Source organism: Mauremys mutica, chromosome 4 (assembly GCF_020497125.1).
Source record: "Mauremys mutica isolate MM-2020 ecotype Southern chromosome 4, ASM2049712v1, whole genome shotgun sequence".
NCBI lineage: Eukaryota > Metazoa > Chordata > Testudines > Geoemydidae > Mauremys > Mauremys mutica.
Genome location: NC_059075.1, coordinates 50,021,990 through 50,039,439, shown reverse-complemented (window position 1 = coordinate 50,039,439; position 17,450 = coordinate 50,021,990). Strand labels below are relative to the sequence as shown.

At 44.6% G+C, this 17,450-nt stretch overlaps 1 protein-coding gene across 2 annotated transcripts in view; it reads left to right on the top strand.

Annotated features, from left to right (window-relative positions):
• SCFD1 (sec1 family domain containing 1) overlaps positions 1-17,450 on the top strand; it is a 129,265-nt gene that overhangs the window by 37,744 nt on the left and 74,071 nt on the right. For both annotated transcript variants that reach the window (XM_045015045.1, XM_045015047.1), the window contains exons 11-14: positions 1,896-2,035; positions 3,477-3,567; positions 8,975-9,048; positions 14,532-14,613. In XM_045015045.1, the coding sequence (XP_044870980.1) occupies positions 1,896-2,035; positions 3,477-3,567; positions 8,975-9,048; positions 14,532-14,613 (387 nt within the window). The remainder of the gene's footprint in view (positions 1-1,895; positions 2,036-3,476; positions 3,568-8,974; positions 9,049-14,531; positions 14,614-17,450) is intronic.

Here is a 17,450-nt window from a genome sequence, read left to right as displayed (position 1 = left end):
TGTGGGGTTGGGGGTGAGGGATTTGGGGTGTAGGTGAGTGCTCCAGGCTGGGGCCGAGGGGTTCAGAGTGCAGGAGGGAGATCAGGGCTGGGGCAGAGGGTTGGGGTGCGGGAGGGGGGCAGGTGTGCAGGCTCCAAGCAGCACTTACCTCAAGCAACTCCCGGAAGCAGCATCACGGCCCCCTCCTGCTCCTACATGAAGGCGCGGCCAGGCAGCTCTGCACACTGCCCCCGTCTGCAGGCACCACCCCCACAGCTCCCATTGGCACGCAGAGCCCCCTGGCTGCCCTAGGTGAAGGGGATGCGGGGGGAAATGCTGCTGCTTCCGGGAGCCGTGTGGAGCCACGGCAGGCAGGGAGCCTGCCTTAGCCCCGCTGCACAGCGGACTGAACTTTTAACAGCCCAGTCAGTGGTGCTGACCAGAGCCGCGAGGGTCTCTTTTCAACCGGGCGTTCCGATCGAAAACCGGACACCTGGCAACCCTACAAGCCCTTTTCATATTTTTAAAGAAGGTGTTTGCTTAATCTTTTGAAGTCCAAAGGTGATCCGTTTTACCCTAAAATTGTGACGGCTGAGCGCAGAGGACATCTGTAGAATTTAAAATCTTGTCTAAAAGAGAATTATTTCCCCTCCACAGTCATTCAAAATTGGGGGTGGGGGGATAATTAGGAGGAACAAATTAATCCTTCAGCATGAATTAATTAATCTCAAATCTCTGTAAGGAAGGGATTCCCCATACATGGTGAGTGGAGTGGGGAAGTGCCACCACTGCGGCCCTATCTCCAGATGGGCATTGTTCAGGGTTGGAGATTTATTTTTAGGGAGTGAATGGGACTCGTTTTCTTACCCACATTTTTTACTTCCACCTCGTAAACCAGGGGGAATCCATTCAACCATTATAGTCAATGCAGAGATGCCATACTGGCAAGGGTATGGGGGAAAAGTTGCAAGAGGCTTTTTGGAAACAGCCAACCAGCCATGTCCTCTGAATGAGATCTGTAGTTTCTGGGGTCAGAATCTTGCCTGTTTCCAGACAGATTCTTCAAACAGAATCATCTGTTGAAAATACTGAATATAACCTTAGAATTTTCCTCCCAGTGATCCCCAACAGGTCCATCTTGTGGGGTTTTTTGCAGCAGGGAAAAACTCAGTCTCACGGTACTGCATCCACAATTTTGATGTAACTGGGTTATCATTGTTAGACTACAACATTTCTCTACAACACTGAGAGAACCTATGGCAGCCCTGTACAAATATGTTCTAAATTACTGAATTTCCTCTACAAATCCCATATGAAAACCTGTGCACCTTCTCGAGTGAATTTATAGAATCATTCTAAGTCAGACAACTCCAGTTTCTGGTAAATAATCCAGTTTACATACAGAAAGCAAAGTAGGTTATCATGTCTACTTAAGAAATCTGTGTGTGTGCTCTTGAATATGAGTTAGGACAGGACAAACATGCATGCACTCACTTGAAATTCTGTTTCTATTATAGCTTTAAATGACTTTGAAGAAACTACACCAGACTCTTAACTCCGCTTATGTTATCTTAGGTTGGTTAGTAAACTTCTTCTGGCTGGTGTACAGATATTTAACAAAAATAGATGCTTTTGGTTACACTAGAATAAATAGCAAAATAAAACATTTGCTCAATGGAAAAGACTGGTAGCAAAATAGTCTATTTTAAAGCATCAAGGAAGAAAGATTATACATACAGCCTAGAGATTTTTAGAGAGGATTTGAAATGTTCGTTTCATTTGGAAGATCTATCATAGGATTTCATCAAAATAAACAATGTATAGAGGCCTAGTTATTTTGGCTCATGGTAAGAATATTTTTATTCTCTATTTTGGATTGAAATTGTGGATGTTTAATTAAGATTATCCTTTTCTAGGATTTCCATTTGAACAGAGTTAATCTAGAGGAATCTTCAGGAATGGAAAATTCTCCAGCAGGGGCTAGGCCAAAGAAAAAGAATAAAAAATCATACGACTTAACTCCAGCTGATAAATTTTGGCAAAAGCATAAAGGCAGGTGAGCTGAACAATTCCAGATTTTATATTTAAATTAGTCAACTTCTAATGAAGAACTAGCCTTAACATACTAATATTTTTTCCATGTCTTTGAGGAAGTGTGATAGAGCATCTGTGCAAAGGGAGTCATAAGCCACATTACACAGAGTTCTTTGGGTAGAGTAATTTCATAAAATAGGTGTTTGGTATAGTTCAATCTATGTAAATAGTGTAGAGGAATTAATCTCATTTTAAGGGATTCACTAGCAGTTTTACTTAGTTTAGGAATGTTTTAATGTTCCTTTGAATAAAGCATACAAGCGACAAATCTGTTTGCAAATTGAGTAGATGCTTTTTATTTAATTCTAAAGGCACTAGTAGCCTAGTTTCCCATGTATCTGTGGAGTAAGATTTCATTTGTGAAAAAGCTTTGAAATGTGTTCCCAATTCAGGGGAAAAATCAGACTGGATTTATAGAGAGAAGTGGAGTTCTTTGGTAATATGGGAAATGCTGGATTAAACATTATCTCTTAATTCTTATGATTCACAAACAAGGTAGTAGAGTGCCCTGGATGTGCTAAGAAAGAGTTCTGTGTGAGCAAAGCTATAAAAGAATGAAAACTGAAAACCAGCACTGGAGGAACAAACTCTGCTGTATAATGTGGTCTGGTCATATTATTAGATTTAAAGAAAGATGTCATCTGATCCATTTGGATATCCCAATACTTTACTGTTTTGATTGTTTATGAAAATGAAATTACTTAGGATGGAGACCTCATGACTAGATTTAGTTCCTTCAGGTAAAATAGTTGAGGAATTGCTTTATACTAATCCTTACATATTGTGGTAGCTTTACTTTTAGGGTTTTGTGGAAATGTATTTAATATCTACAGCAATTAGAAACACCGATGTTAGTGGATCTTCTGGGACAGTCATTTTATCTCTTTGTATTCATCTGCTTTGGGGGGATTATTTTGTTATGTAGAGAGTATGCATCTATGGTGCCATCACTATGTACACCTCTACCCCGATATAACACGAACCGATATAACACAAATTTGGATATAACGCGGTAAAGCAGGGTTCCAGGGGAGCGGGGCTGCGCGCTTCGGCGGATCAAAGCAGGTTGAACATAACACGGTTTCACCTATAACTCAGTAAGATTTTTTGGCTCCCGAGGACAGCATTATATCTGAGTAGAGGTGTATTAATTTTTATAAGTGAATTTAATAAAGCGTATAAAAAGTAATGGATGTTTGTACTGAAAGCTTAAGCATATGTTTGATTACTCTCGTATATTAATTATTTTCTGTATTTTTGATGCTTCATTATTATAGTAGCGAGTTGGTATTTCATAAAAATTTCTGAAAGGCATTTCAACATTATTTTGATCATATAAACCATATGGTTCTACTGTTTAAATTTGACTGTTTAACAGAACCTGATATATAATATTGCTTTAGTCCTTTCCCAGAGGTAGCAGAGTCTGTGCAGCAAGAGCTGGAATCCTACAGAGCCCAAGAAGATGAGGTCAAAAGGCTTAAAAGTATTATGGTAAGGTTTGTTTAAGATATATATTTTTTGTTTAACATTTCATTTTTATATAAAATATTGAACAAAGCCCTATACAAGTATTCTCATGCTTTGAAAACATCTGCATCAACAAATGTTGTTCTTCGAGTGATGGTCCCTGTGTGGATTCCAAGCATGGGTGTGCGTGCATGCCACATGCCAGAACCGGAGCTATTCCTAGTAGTATCCGTTGACCCGCATGTGCGTCAGCCATGTGGCATTTCCGAAGCTTTAAGAGGCAGTGCAGGTCAGGGCTGCTCCAGTTCCCTTTTACCACTGCATGGCCAGAGTTGGCATCTCTCTTCCTCGGTGCTCTTAGCTTAAAAGAACTGCTTCTGTCCGTTGTACATAGTTTTTCTTTACTAGTTGTCTGTTCCTCATTTATTAGTTGGCTGGTTACTTTCAGTTGGACTTATTCCCTCTGGGGACTTCCCCTGGCTCGGGGACTGTACTCTGGCAAGCTGGGTTTAAATATTGCGCTTCATGCCCACGCTCCTTCTCTGTGAGTGATGTGCATCAATTTTGTCTTTATTGCCTTGGCAAGGCTCACATTGCTCCATCTGCCGATCATTCCCACCACACACCCGGGAGGCTAGAGAACTCCACCTCCGCAAACACCTCATGGAAGAGGCAATGCGCCCAAGTGCGCTCCCAGATCTGGGATCCATGGATCCACTGGAATGGCATTTGACACAGGCAGTGAGCACCTCTCTGGGGTCTTCCCACCCAGCACTGGTGCACCCACCAAAAGCCCACCGTGTGCACATAAAGCACACCCATGGGCATAAGGGTGGCTCTCCGACGGGGACCACCCCCAAGCACAGTGTTGCCTCCTCAAGCCATGCCAAGTTGGGTGAGAATTCGCGTGCCGACTTGGACACTCCTGCTCCGAAGAAGTCCTGCTCCGAGCACAAGTCCAAGCTGTGTTGGCACCAGCCACGGTGACTGGCTTGCCACCAGTGCCCCCAGTTCCGTCCACTCCACCAGGTCTGTCCAGACTTGCCTGCCTGGTGCCAGGCATGCCAAGACATGTCCCTCCCCACACTGATGGTTGAGCTTATGCTCCCCTGCCACACTTCGCCTGCCATCCCTTGTGGACAAGTTGCTCCTGCTCCATCCTTCTCTGCCGGGCCAGAGGTGCCTCTATTGCTCCTGGACCATCCTCCTGCAATGACAGTCCCACTGGCTCCGCCCCTACCGGACCCATCTTCCAAGTCTGAGTGGTTCTCCTACCCAGACCACACCTTCTCGCCTGCACGGTCCTTCAGTCTGGATCCTTGGCACCAACTGTACCCTCCAGTATACGCCCTGCCAGCCGACCCATGGTATCCCTACCCCTTGGCACCACCACTGCCTGGTGACTCCTATGCCTGGCCCTACTGGGCTTCCTGGATGCCCAGTTATGAGCATGGAATGCCATCTCACTCATGGCACCAGTTGTCCCTGGCACACACAGCCCCTCCCTTCTTCTTTGAGGACCCTTTGGCTGTCTCCGCTCTGGCGGCACCAGCAGGCGCCTTTGCCAACCCTAGTCCATATTGGGGTCTCCTCGCCTCTGGACAATGCTATCATTCTCCTCACTCTCTCACCTCTTGCCAACCTTGTGCCATACTAGGACTTCGGGGAATGGCCACATCCCTCAGGCTGCCTGTTGAAGACATTCAGGACCTATGAGATCAATTCCTAGACATCTTCCAATCTTCTGGACCCCCGTGTACCGCACTCCCTGTTCACAACGCCCTTCTACAACCGGCCCAGACCATCTAGCACACCACAGCCTCCTGTGCCCCAACACCAAAACAGGCGGAATGCCAGTACTTCATGCTCTCTACGGTCATGGACATTCCTTTCACCCACATGTCCCCCAACTTCCTGGTGGTCCAAGCTGTGACCGAGCACACCCGCCAACAACACCTATGGTCCACGGCCCCTGATCAGGCCACCAAGAAGTTGGACTTCCTGGGATACCAGGTCTACTCTTCTGCTGGCCTCCAATTCCTCATTGTCAGCTACCAGGCCATCCTGGCCAAGTATGATTTCCTTTCATTTTCCAAACTTATGGACTTCCAGGACTTCCTTCCCACTCTGACCCCGGAGAGACAGCAGGACTTCCATCGTCAACTGGGTGAAGGCAATTTAGTGGCCAAGGTCACTGTCCAGGACACGGTCAGTGCTGCCTCATACTTTGCCAGGACTCCCAGCTTCCCAAAAGAAGTCCAGACCACTCTTGAGGACCTCCCCTTCAACAACCACAAGTTCAGAAACGAAACAGATGAGTCTTTCCATTCCCTCAAGGACTGTCATGCCAGCTTATGCCATGTACCAGCCTTACCACCAACCTTACCCCCAGCGCCCATCCTATTCTTCTCAGCATTGTCTGCGCTCGCAATGAACTCGCTACTCTGCTACTCCTTCTACTTCCACCCTGCCTCAACGTTCCTCCAAGCAGCCCTTTTGACTCCTTCCCCAAGACCCGCGAATCTCCCCGCCTCTCCTCCCGCTACTCCACAGGTGGTTTTCGGGGGTCGCCTTGGCCTCCTCACTGACAACTGGGGCAAGATTACCACCAAACACAAGGTGCTGGAATATTGTCTACCAGGGATACCTCATCTAATTTCTCTCCTTCCTGCCTCGCTGCTCACCTGAGGAGGGCCCTGCCACATTATCTCACACTCACTTCCTCTGAGAGGAAACGGATACCCTCCTCCGGATGGCCACTATAGAACTCATTCAACAGTGCTACCATGGCTAGGGCTTCTATTCCTCCTCTTTCCTTGTGTCAAAGAAAGGAGGTGGCTTCCGCCCTATCTTGGACCTCTGAACAGATTTATTTGCAAGTTCCATTTCTGGATGGTCACTCTCCCTCTCATTATCCCCTCCCTTTCCCATGGAGCCTGGGTCACCTCTCTTGATACAAAGGATTCCATATTGACATCCATCCTGCTCATCACCATTTCCTCCGCTTCACAGTCAACTGTTCTCACTACCAGTTCCGGGTCCTACCCTTTGGAATCCCTACCGCCCCCCGTGTTTTCACAAAGGTCTTTGCCATCATGGCAGCTTACATGCGCCACCTACGTCACTTGGTGTTTCTGTACCTAGACGATTGGCTCTTTGCAGCATCATCCTATCCCGTCTTCTTACCACTATTTGTATCCTGTGTGCCCTCCTCCACACCCTAGGAATTTGCATCAATGAGGAGAAGTTGATCCTCACCCCTACCTGCTATCTCATCTTTGTAGGCACTCACCTGGACTCTGTCATGGCCTGCCCCTTCCTTCCCTCGGATTGCTTCGCTGATCTCCCTACCCTCATTGCGCAGTTCTGCCCCTCCCCTCACAGGTGCATCCATCACTGCCTCTCCCTTCTGGGCCATATGGCCGCCTGTACCTCTTTCACCCTGTACTACCATCTCGATCTGCGCTGCCTCCAACTGTGGCTCTGCTCGGTCTACAACCCACAGTCCAACCACTTCAACAAATGGGTCCTCATTCCCCCACCAGTTCTCACCTCTCACTTGGTGGCGCAACCCATCCACAGTCTTAGCCAGTGTTCCCTTTACACCTCCCTCACCCCACCTTACCCTCATGACTGATGCCTTGCTTGTCAGATGGGGCACTCATCTGACCATCCGCGTGGCTCAGGGCCTCTGGTCACCCAGGCAGGCGCAGATGCATATCAGCATTTTAGAACTGCAGGTCGTCCATTTTGCCTGCTAGGCGTTATTGCCCCTCACCATATGCAGCTTTTACCTCCAGCACACCCATGACTTCCGAGCCTATCCCAGGCTCTTTACCGCCATTGCGGAGTGTTGCCGTGGCCGCGCCCTTTTGTCACAGCACCTCTCCAGATGAATTTCTTATTGCATCACTGACTGCTACACACTCTACTGTACTCCATGTAGGCTCATGCTGCTACATCCACCTTCCTGGCAGATGTCCCATGCCATGACATCTGCAGAGAAACCACATCGGCCTCAGTCCACACCTTTTCCACCCATTATGCTATGGATGTGGCAGTGGGCCATACTGTTCTCCGCACTTCTTCTGAGCCCTTGTGCCCGCCTCCTACCTGAGCACTGCTCACTACTCTCCGATGCTTGGAACCACATAGGGACCAAGTCTCTCTCGCTAAGAGGTTACTTACTGTAACTGGAGGTTCTTTGAGATGTGTGATCCCTATCTGGATTCCAGTCCTGCCCTCCTCCCCCTCTGCTCCGGGCTCCTCTGCTACTTGGTAGGAGGCGTCGACCTGCGCAGCCTCCTAAAGCCTTGGATACACCACACGGTGACATGCTATGCATGTGCAGGTCAATGGACGCTAACAATTCCGGCTTCAGTGCATGGCTCACATGCGCCCCCACGCTTGGAATCCACATAGGGACCACACATCCCAAAGAACTTCCAATTATAGTAAGTAACCTCCTCTCCTTTAGCTCATGCCAGTTCTCACTATCTTGACTGACACATTCTGGGAAGGGAAGCACTTAGGATGTAAAATGATGATAGGGCAAAAAGGGTGCTATGAAGTTAGGGGGAAATAAACATTTTAACATACAGCCAGATAAGGTATACTTTAAAACCAGGTTTTTAGAAAATTTAAATTAATAAGAGAAGATAATGCATATGGAAGACTTCAGATCGTTGCGAAATATCACTTCATCCTCTGAAGTGAATTCACTATTGTAAATACATAAACATGATTATTTGCCTGAATTTATTGTGATATTGCAGCATTTCCAAATGAGACTTAGAAGGATGTGTTCATAAAAGTATGCAGTCACTCAGAGTTACAGGACTGCTGCTGTAAATAATCAGTTTAACAACACTGATCTCTTAATATGTATAAGAGACTTAAATAATCAAGTATTTGAAAATTGTAGTGTGAGGTAAACAGGTTCATATGTTAACAGCCACTCCAGAAATGCACAGTAGTTTTAATCTGTCTGGGTCTGGTTTGAAAACAAACATGTTGAAAATAGACCCTCCTAAATTCCTTGTAAGGGGTGACAGACTTTGGATCAAGGCCGAACACCTTGCTAACGTTCTTTCTGTACCACCATATGCAACGCGGTGAGGGACTTCTCCATGAGCTGTGAAATTCTTTGAATTATTATCTAAAATGGATTATGGCCTTTGGGAAGCCCACTTGCCTTTTTGTTTCAAATGCCTTTTTGTTACAAAGTGTTTTTTCTAACTCCTAGACTTTTTCATTTATAATTATAGATTATAATTTGACAAATAAGTTCTTTATGGATGTGCCCAGTAGTAGTAGTATTCTCCTGATGCTGTCAGTGTAAAATAGAGAAGAAATAAATTAACCATATTTACAAATATGGTTTTGTGTCTACAGCATACATGGTTGTACCTTAATGAAACTCTTTCCACAGGGAATTGAAGGGGAGGATGAAGGAGCAATAAGTATGCTTTCTGATAATACAGCTAAGCTAACTTCAGCTGTTAGGTAAGTAATTAATAAAGTACTAGTAGTGTAGGTAAAATAGCTTTCCATTAGTTATATTTTCTGCTATTCTGATTTTAATATCTCCTGATGATTTTACCAACTTTCAAAAATATCAATCGGAATGTTAAGCAGGAATTTAAATGTTCGTTGCCCAGTATGGCAAAATCTCAAAAAAGACTTTGGAGGAAATTGTTCTTCTTTCAGTGATTGTCCGCATGGATTCTGCTTCTGGTGCACATGCAGTCCATTAGTGTGAGATTGGATTCTACTGGCCAGCAGAATTGGGACTAGATGTCCTCACATGCCACACCTCCATCCAAAGACAAAAGGTGTGGAGTGGGCCCAACAGTTCCTTAACTTCCTTTTTAACACCTATTGGGGTGACACCGAACCATGTACTTTACTCTGCACACTGTGAGACTAGTTGTTAGGCTAGTTTATTATACTTGAATAGTTAATTAGCATAAATAGCATAAATAACAGTTGTAGTTTAACACCCATTGGCAAAATAAGATTAATCACTAGGAATTCGTTTTAGGTATAGAGTTATCCCCAATAACGGGTACTTAGTCTCCCTGAATGTCTAGAGAGGCTATAAAAATAGAGGACTCAGTAATAATGGGGGATTTCAACTACCCCATGTCAACTGGGTACATGTCACCTCCGGAAGGGATGCAGAAATAAGGATTCTAGATATCATTGACTGCTTGTTGGTACAGCTAGTCCTGGAACCCCCAAGGGGAGAGACAATTTTTTATTTAATCCTAAGTGGTGCACAGGATCTGGTCCAGGAGGTGAATATAGCTGAACTTCTTGGTAATAGCTACCATAATATAACTAATTTTAACATCCTTGTGGGTGGGGGAGAAAACCAAAAAGCCTATCACCAGCTTTTTAACTTCAGCATTTAACTTCAGAAAGGAGAACTACACAAAAATGAGGAAGATAGTTAAACAGGAATTAAAAGGAACAGTCACGAGTGAAATGCCTGCAAGCTGCATAGAAACTTTTTAAAAACTGCCATAACAAAGTCTCAAACTAAATGTATACCCCAAATTAGAAAGAATAGTAAGAGGACCCCAAAAATGCCACCATGGCTAAACAACAGAGTAAAAGAAGCAGTTAGAGGCAAAAAGGCATATAAAAATTGGAAGTCAAATCCTACTGAGGAAAATGGAAAGAAGAATAAACTCTGGTAAGTCAAGTGTAAAAGTATAATTAGGCAGACCAAAAAAGAATTTGAAGAGCAACTAGCAAAAGACTCAAAAACTAACAGCAAATAATGTTTTAAGTACATCAGAAACAGTAAGCCTGCCAAACAATCAGTAGGCCAATGGGTAATCAAGGTGCTTAAGGAGCACTCAAGGAAGACAAGGCCATTGTAAAGAAGTTAAATGAATTCTTTGCATCAGTCTTCACTGCAGAGGATGTGAGGGAGTTTCCCACACTTGAGACATTCCTTTTAGGTGACAGATCTGAGGTGTTATTCCAGATTGAGGTGTCTGTAGAGGAGGTTTGGGAACAAATTGGTATATTAAACAGTAATAAGTCACCAGAACCAGATGGTATTCACCCAAGTGTTTTGAAGGAACTCAAATATGAAATTGCAAAAATACTAACTTTGACAAGGTCCCTCACCAAAGGCTCTTAAGCAAAGTAATCAGTCATGGGATAAGAGGGAAGCTCCTGTCATGGATCAGTAACTGGTTAACAGACAGGAAACTGACAGGGTAGGAATAAATGGCCAGTTTTCAGAATGGAGAGAGGTAAATAGCTCTGTCCCCCACAGATCTGTACTGGGACCGTTGCTGTTCAACATATTCATAAATGATCTGGAAAAAGGGGTAAACAGTGAGGTGGCAAAGTTTGCAGACAATACAGAAGTACACAAGATAGTTAAATCCAAAGCTGAGGCAAAGATACAAAGGGATCTCACAAAATTGCTTGAATGGGCAACAAAATGGCAAATAAAATTTAATGTTGGCAAATGCAAAGTAAATATAATCCCAACTATGCATACAAAATTATGGGATCTAAATTATCTGTTACCACTCAAGAAAGAGATATTGGAGTCCTTGTGGATAGTTTTCTGAAAACATCTGCTCAATGTGCAGCAGCAGTCAAAAAGCTAACAATTTTAGGAGCTGTTAGGAAAGGGGTAGATCAGGGTTTCTCAAACAGGGGTCACCGCTTCCGTAGGGAACGCCCCTGGCGGGCTGGGCCGGTATGTTTATCTGCCCCGTCAGCAGGTCTGGCCGATCTCAGCTCCCACTGGCTGTGGATCGCTGCTCCGGGCCAATGGGAGATGCTGAGCATGGGAACAGCATCTCCCATTGGCCCGAAGCAGCGATCCGCGGTGCTGGTATATGGCCTTATGGCTCATATTGTGTCCCTCTGGTGCAAGGCTGGTATATGGCCTTATGGCTCATATTGTGTCCCTCTGGTGCATTGGCTGGTCATCAAGTACCCACAGGTACCACCTGAAACAGCGATCCATACTTCCACCAGTGATGAATACTCTAGGTGTCTGTTTTGTCTCAGTGAGGGACACGTCACTAACAAATGTTTAATCTGTCTCTCCTTTTCCAAAAGAATGCAGAAAGGCCTGATAGCCCTTCTCAAGCTTTCTTCTGGCGCTATCAAAAAGGGCCTCTTCAGAGCCTGAAGCTAAAAATCCTGTCAAGCTGGCTCATTTGCTCTTGGCTAGTGTTCTGGTGAGATGCAGCTGTACTCAAAGGTCCTATGTTATTCTTCATCAAAGACATTGAACCCCTTGGCCATTCAGTCTACGCCCAGGGGTAGGAAGGAGCAGAGTTCCCAGGGTAAGCATAGGCAAAGGTCACCCTCCCTGGTGCCTAGTAAGAAGAGCCATGTCTCTGTGTTGGCTCATGCCCCTCAATGGAAAAGCAGTTTACGGCCCTGATTGGATCCCTCTGATGTATTAACTGGTCACAGAGTACCTATGGTCCATATTTTCCCCAGTAACAATGCCTCAGTACCAATGTCAATACTGTAACACATGACAGCAATCCTCTCTGAGCCCATGACTCTGCCATTGACCTTCATGGTGCAGATGTGTCTGGTGCAGACTTTCTCAGTACTGAAGATGTTTCCTGTACTGAGTCATCTTATAGTGATGACACAGCTAAAGTCACCCCTGCTATCCTCATCTGCCATTTTAAGTGCTTCTGTCTCTGGACCGATGAGTTCTGAAATTGAAACACTGACTGGGTTTCGGGAGGGCCCTAAGACACCTGAATAGTGCAACTTCATTATTTGAGTGTTCATTTTCTTCCATCTCTTCAAAACATAGTAGGGAGATATCTGCCACCCATATACTTTGTTCTCATGGGAGTTGTACTGATCTGATAGGGAGCCCAGGGATCATCTTTCCAAGCACCTGTGGGAAACATTCTTTTTGGTTTCTACCCCCATGTCCTGCAGCCCTGTCGTATTACAGCATGCAGTCTTGGCCATTTTGGGCTCTCATCTAGGAAATCTTCCTTTACTGCTCTCTCCTTCCAGAGTTAGATCTTCCTCCACTCCACTGGCTGCCCGAACAGTGTGCTACTCTGCACTTGTCAGCTTTCCCTCAGCCCTTGGTTTAAAAAATCCACTACAGCCTTTTTAATTTTACATGCCAGCATGTCTGGTTCCATTTTGGTTTATGTGGAGCCAATCTCTCCTCTATAGGATACTCCTTCCCCAAAATGTTCCCCAGTTCTTAATAAACCTAAATCCCTCCTCCTTGCACCATCATCTCATTCATGCATTGAGACCTTTCAGTCCTGCCTGTCTTAATGGCCCTGCATGTGGAAATGGAAGCAATTCAGAAAATGCCACCATAGTGGTCCTGGACTTTGATCTGTTACCTAGCAGCCTAAATTTGGTCTCCAATACCTCTTTCCCAAGTCATTGATACTTACTTGTAGCACAACCACCAGTTCCTCCCCAGTGCTACCTATAGGTCTGTCTTAATATCTCGTGAGATCTGCTATCTTTATATCCAGCTGGCAATTTACCAAGTGGTTCTCCTGGTTATCATAAACCCAATCATCTATGTTTCTAGCAATCAAATCCCCACTGTCTTTTCCTAGTAAGTCCCTGCTCCCCGGAGGGATATCCTCCGTGCAAGAGGATATCATGACATCATCTGGAAGGTGGGTCCCAACTATGGGATTGTTTCCTTCTACTCCAGCTTGATGCTCTCCTGCCCCAAGACTTTCATCCTTCTTAACAGCACAGGGGCTGTTGGACAGCAGGTGGGACCACTCTACTTTGTCTCTAAAAGTCTCTTCTCTGTACCCCACTGTCTCTCATTGTCCTCCAGTTCAGCCACTCTGGCCTCAAGAGCCTGTACTCTGTCTCTGAGGGCCGTGAATTGCTCGCACTGCATGTGTTCATACACCACCTGCTCCCAAGGCAGGTAGTCATACACGTTGCACTCGGTGCGATAAATGGGGTAGCCCCCACTGTGCTGCCGATCTTCTACCGATGGTGTTGGGTTTTTTGTTTTTTATTTTTTTTTAACTCTTGTGGCTTTTTTTTATGTAGCCTACATTTAGGGTATGTTTGTTAGGTGTATTGGGTTTTTTTCTGTTTCTTCTGTCAGTTACTTTTCTTGGGGATGTGGTGCCTTTCTAATTGTTATCCCTTGGCCTTCTGTCTTTGCAGCCAAACTTTCCTTATGTTGGCAGCTCACTCAATTGCTGTGCTTTCTCACGGGCTCTCAGCTTAAGAAGAGGCTCTTGCAGGAGGCCTCTAAATTTATGCCTGTGGCTAGGCTACACACTTCCCACGTCCTATTGATAATTGGATGCTGACCTCTACGAGCTATCCCTGTGATCAAGGATAATCACTAATAGGTGATTATTCAGATGCCACAATGACGAACACCTCCAACGGGGCTGTGAGTCACAAGTACAGTGTGTCTGATCAATCCACCTTGAATTGCATACCCCAGAACAAGACACAGTACTCTAGCAGTGGTTGCACCAGTGCCAAATACAGAGGTAATATTATCTCTCTACGCCTACTTGAGATACCCCTACTTATGCATCCAAGGATCACTTTAGCCCTTTAGTCCATAGCATCACACTGGAATCTCATGTTCAGCTGATTATCCTGCCCCCAAAAATCCTTTTCAGAGTAACTGCTTCTCGGACTAGTGTCCCCCCCCATCTTGTTAGTATGGCCTGCGTTCTTTGTTCATGGATGTATACATTTACGTTTAGCTGTATTACGTTGCCCATACTGTGTATACATTGTCTTCTATCACTAAACTACGGCTATTTAAATTACCCACATTGAATATACTGTAAATGTTTCTATGAGAACCTTAACTCTTGTATTTCCTGACTCCTTTGTTTTTCAGTTTGTAATCTTCATCTTTGCTTCTCATAATTGATGCATTTATTATAGTGAATGCACAATTCCACTAGAATGTGCAACCCAACGTTTTACTTTATATTTAATTTTTTCAGCTCTCTTCCAGAACTACTTGAAAAGAAAAGGCTCATCGATCTTCATACAAATGTTGCAACTGCTGTCCTGGAGCATATAAAGGTATCTCCGCTGTCTGTTACAAAAATATAGAACTCCTTTATAAGTCAGCTTATCTCTGTCAAACCACAATACGGTTGACATTACTTAAAACTGGAGAAATAGATCAGAATGGCATGTCTTTTCAAAAATAATACCTTGGAAAGAGCTGCACATCATATGACATCATCTGGTCTTGCAAGATATAACAGTGGGAGGAATTTTAATTTCAGTGTGTATGCACAACAGGGTGAAATAAATGTATTATGGCAACCTTGGGTCAAAATTGCTCACAGATTTAGTTCATTTATATGTGATGGCTAAGTTCGGGTGTTAAAATTTTAATGTGGGATGAAGCTGTGACGTTGATTTTATGAAAATCTATATGATTTTGCAAAAATATGCTAATGAGTGAATATAATGTAACTGGAATATGCTTCATGCAAAAGGTCTCTTGTAAGGTATCATTACAAAGCTTATAATCTACTGAGTGTGGTCATCCTATTTGTATAAATGTATCACTCTTGTATCTGAAACTAGAAATATGAAATATAACTCTGAGGTCCTACTGTAGTTATGCAAAGTGTGGGCCATTAATGGTGGTTTGGAATCTTGATGGCTCCCATCAACCAGAACAATTGACTGTGGATGGCTCTGTTTGCTTGCAGGCCTTCCTATATGTCAGGCTGGGAGGCATGAGGGCTTGAAGTCTTACAGTGACATGTGATCATGTCACCTGAACTTAAATCCATCTTTAACCTGGTGCTTTTCCATTTAGAAGGGGTGGGAACCCAGAGAGGGATAAAGAATTCCCGCCTTATGCAAAAGATATATAAGGGAGTGGAACAGAACAAAGGAGGCTGCAATCATGAGAAATCCCCTAGCTTCCACCCGAGCTGGAACAAGGGCTGTACCAGGGGAAAGGATTGTGTCCAGACTAGGAAGGCATCTAGTCTGTGATAAAAGCTTATTGAAACATCTCTGAGGATGAGATTTTATCTGTATTCAGCTTTCTTACTGTATTAGGTTTAGACTTGCATGTTTAATTTTGCTTGGTAATTCACTTTGTTCTGTCTGTTATTACTTGGAACCACTTAAATCCTACTATTTAATAAAATCACTTTTTATTTATTAATTAACCCAGAGTATGTATTAATACCTTGGGGGGGAGCAAACAGCTGTGCATATCTCTCTATCAGTGTTATAGAGGGCGAACAATTTGAGTTTACCCTGTATAAGCTTTATACAGGGTAAAACGGATTTATTTGGGATTTGAACCCCATTGGGAGTTGGGCATCTGAGCGTTTGAGACAGGAACACTTCTTAAGCTGTTTTCAGTTAAGCCTACAGCTTTTGGGGGACATGGTTCAGACCTGGGTCTGGGTTTGTAGCAGGCTAGTGTGTCTGGCTCAAACAGGCGAGGTTCTGGAGTCCCAAGCCTGCGGGGAAAACAAGCTTAGAGGTAGTCCCAGCACATCAGTTGGCAGTCCCCAAGGGGGTTTCTGTGATCCAACCTGTCACAGTGGCGTAGTGGAGCAGGATGTTTGCACAGCTGATTGCTTTAAGATCCTGGTAGTGATTTTAAGTGAGTTTTAAGTTTGGTGGCTGGAGAACAGACAAAGTGATTACTGGTTTATTTTCTGTTTGCTTATTTCAGGTAAGGGAAATAGGGACAGAAAAGGAAGCAAAATAAGTAAGGGAAAATCAGAAGAAGCACAAGTTGCAAATTGCCCAGAAAGGCTGAACACTGGGCGCTGGGAAAGTCTGTTAACTAAGAAGCCCCTGAACTGAGTGCATCTCAGTTTCAGTGAACTGCAGACAGATGTGGCCCAACCTCTGTGTCTGTGCTGAAGCTGACTGGAGTGTCTAACTTAGCAAGACAGGAGTGGAGGGGTGCCTGTTCTGGCAGGAGGGGATTCTCTGTGGTATTCCAGCTCATCGAGTGACAGTCTCAAGGGAAGACAAGTGGAAATTGATGTGCGGTTTTCCTGGGAAAAGGCTGCCCTGGAAAAAGAAAAGGCTGCCCACTAGCAAACTGTGAACTTAAAAGACAAAGCAAATTAAGACCCAGAAGCACAAACTGGCTGTAATGGAGTGGAAGAGGTGCCCAGAGACATGTATCCTGAAGCTGGAAGTTGGGGTCCTGGTGACTGCTGTGGTGGGAACAGACTCCATGGAGACTGTAGCTGGAAGCAAGCCCAACCTGAGTGAAAGAGGGGGAGCGGGATTTTGCTGGCCAGTGAAGGGTCTGCCATAGCTGGTAGCTGTGAGCCCACAGCTGGATCAGGGTCTCCTTCCTTTTGCGGGGACACAGGAGTGTCTGCCCCAGAGGGGAGCCCAAAGAAGAATTTTAGGTATACTGCCTCTGCCATGGACAGTGCCCAGGTCTCTGTCTCAAACAAGGCAGGGTTCTGAAGTCCCAAGCTGACAGGGAAAACGGGCTCAGAAGTAGTCTCAGCACATCAGTTGGCAGTCCCAAGGGGGTTTCTGTGATCCAACCTGTCACAGAAGCCCATTAAAATGATATTTTAAAGCATATATTTGCTATGCTTTAGTTAGGCTAAGATTAGGTCATTAGTTAATGGTTTAAATATTTTTCTCAAAAAAATGTATATCATGGACTTGTATTAGTCATCTGAAAGTGCTGATATGAAAAAAGTTTGACTGTATGGTAAACTGACCCATGGGGAGGTGGTAAGGAAGGATGATCTTCTGTGGTTAAGGTATAGACCAGGGCATCAGGAAACTGGTTGTATTCCTGTTTCTGCTGTAGACTTGCTGGCTGAATCACTTGGTTCCTGATCCTATGACATCTAGGGTGACCAGACAGCAAATGTGGAAAAATTGAGACGGGGGATGGG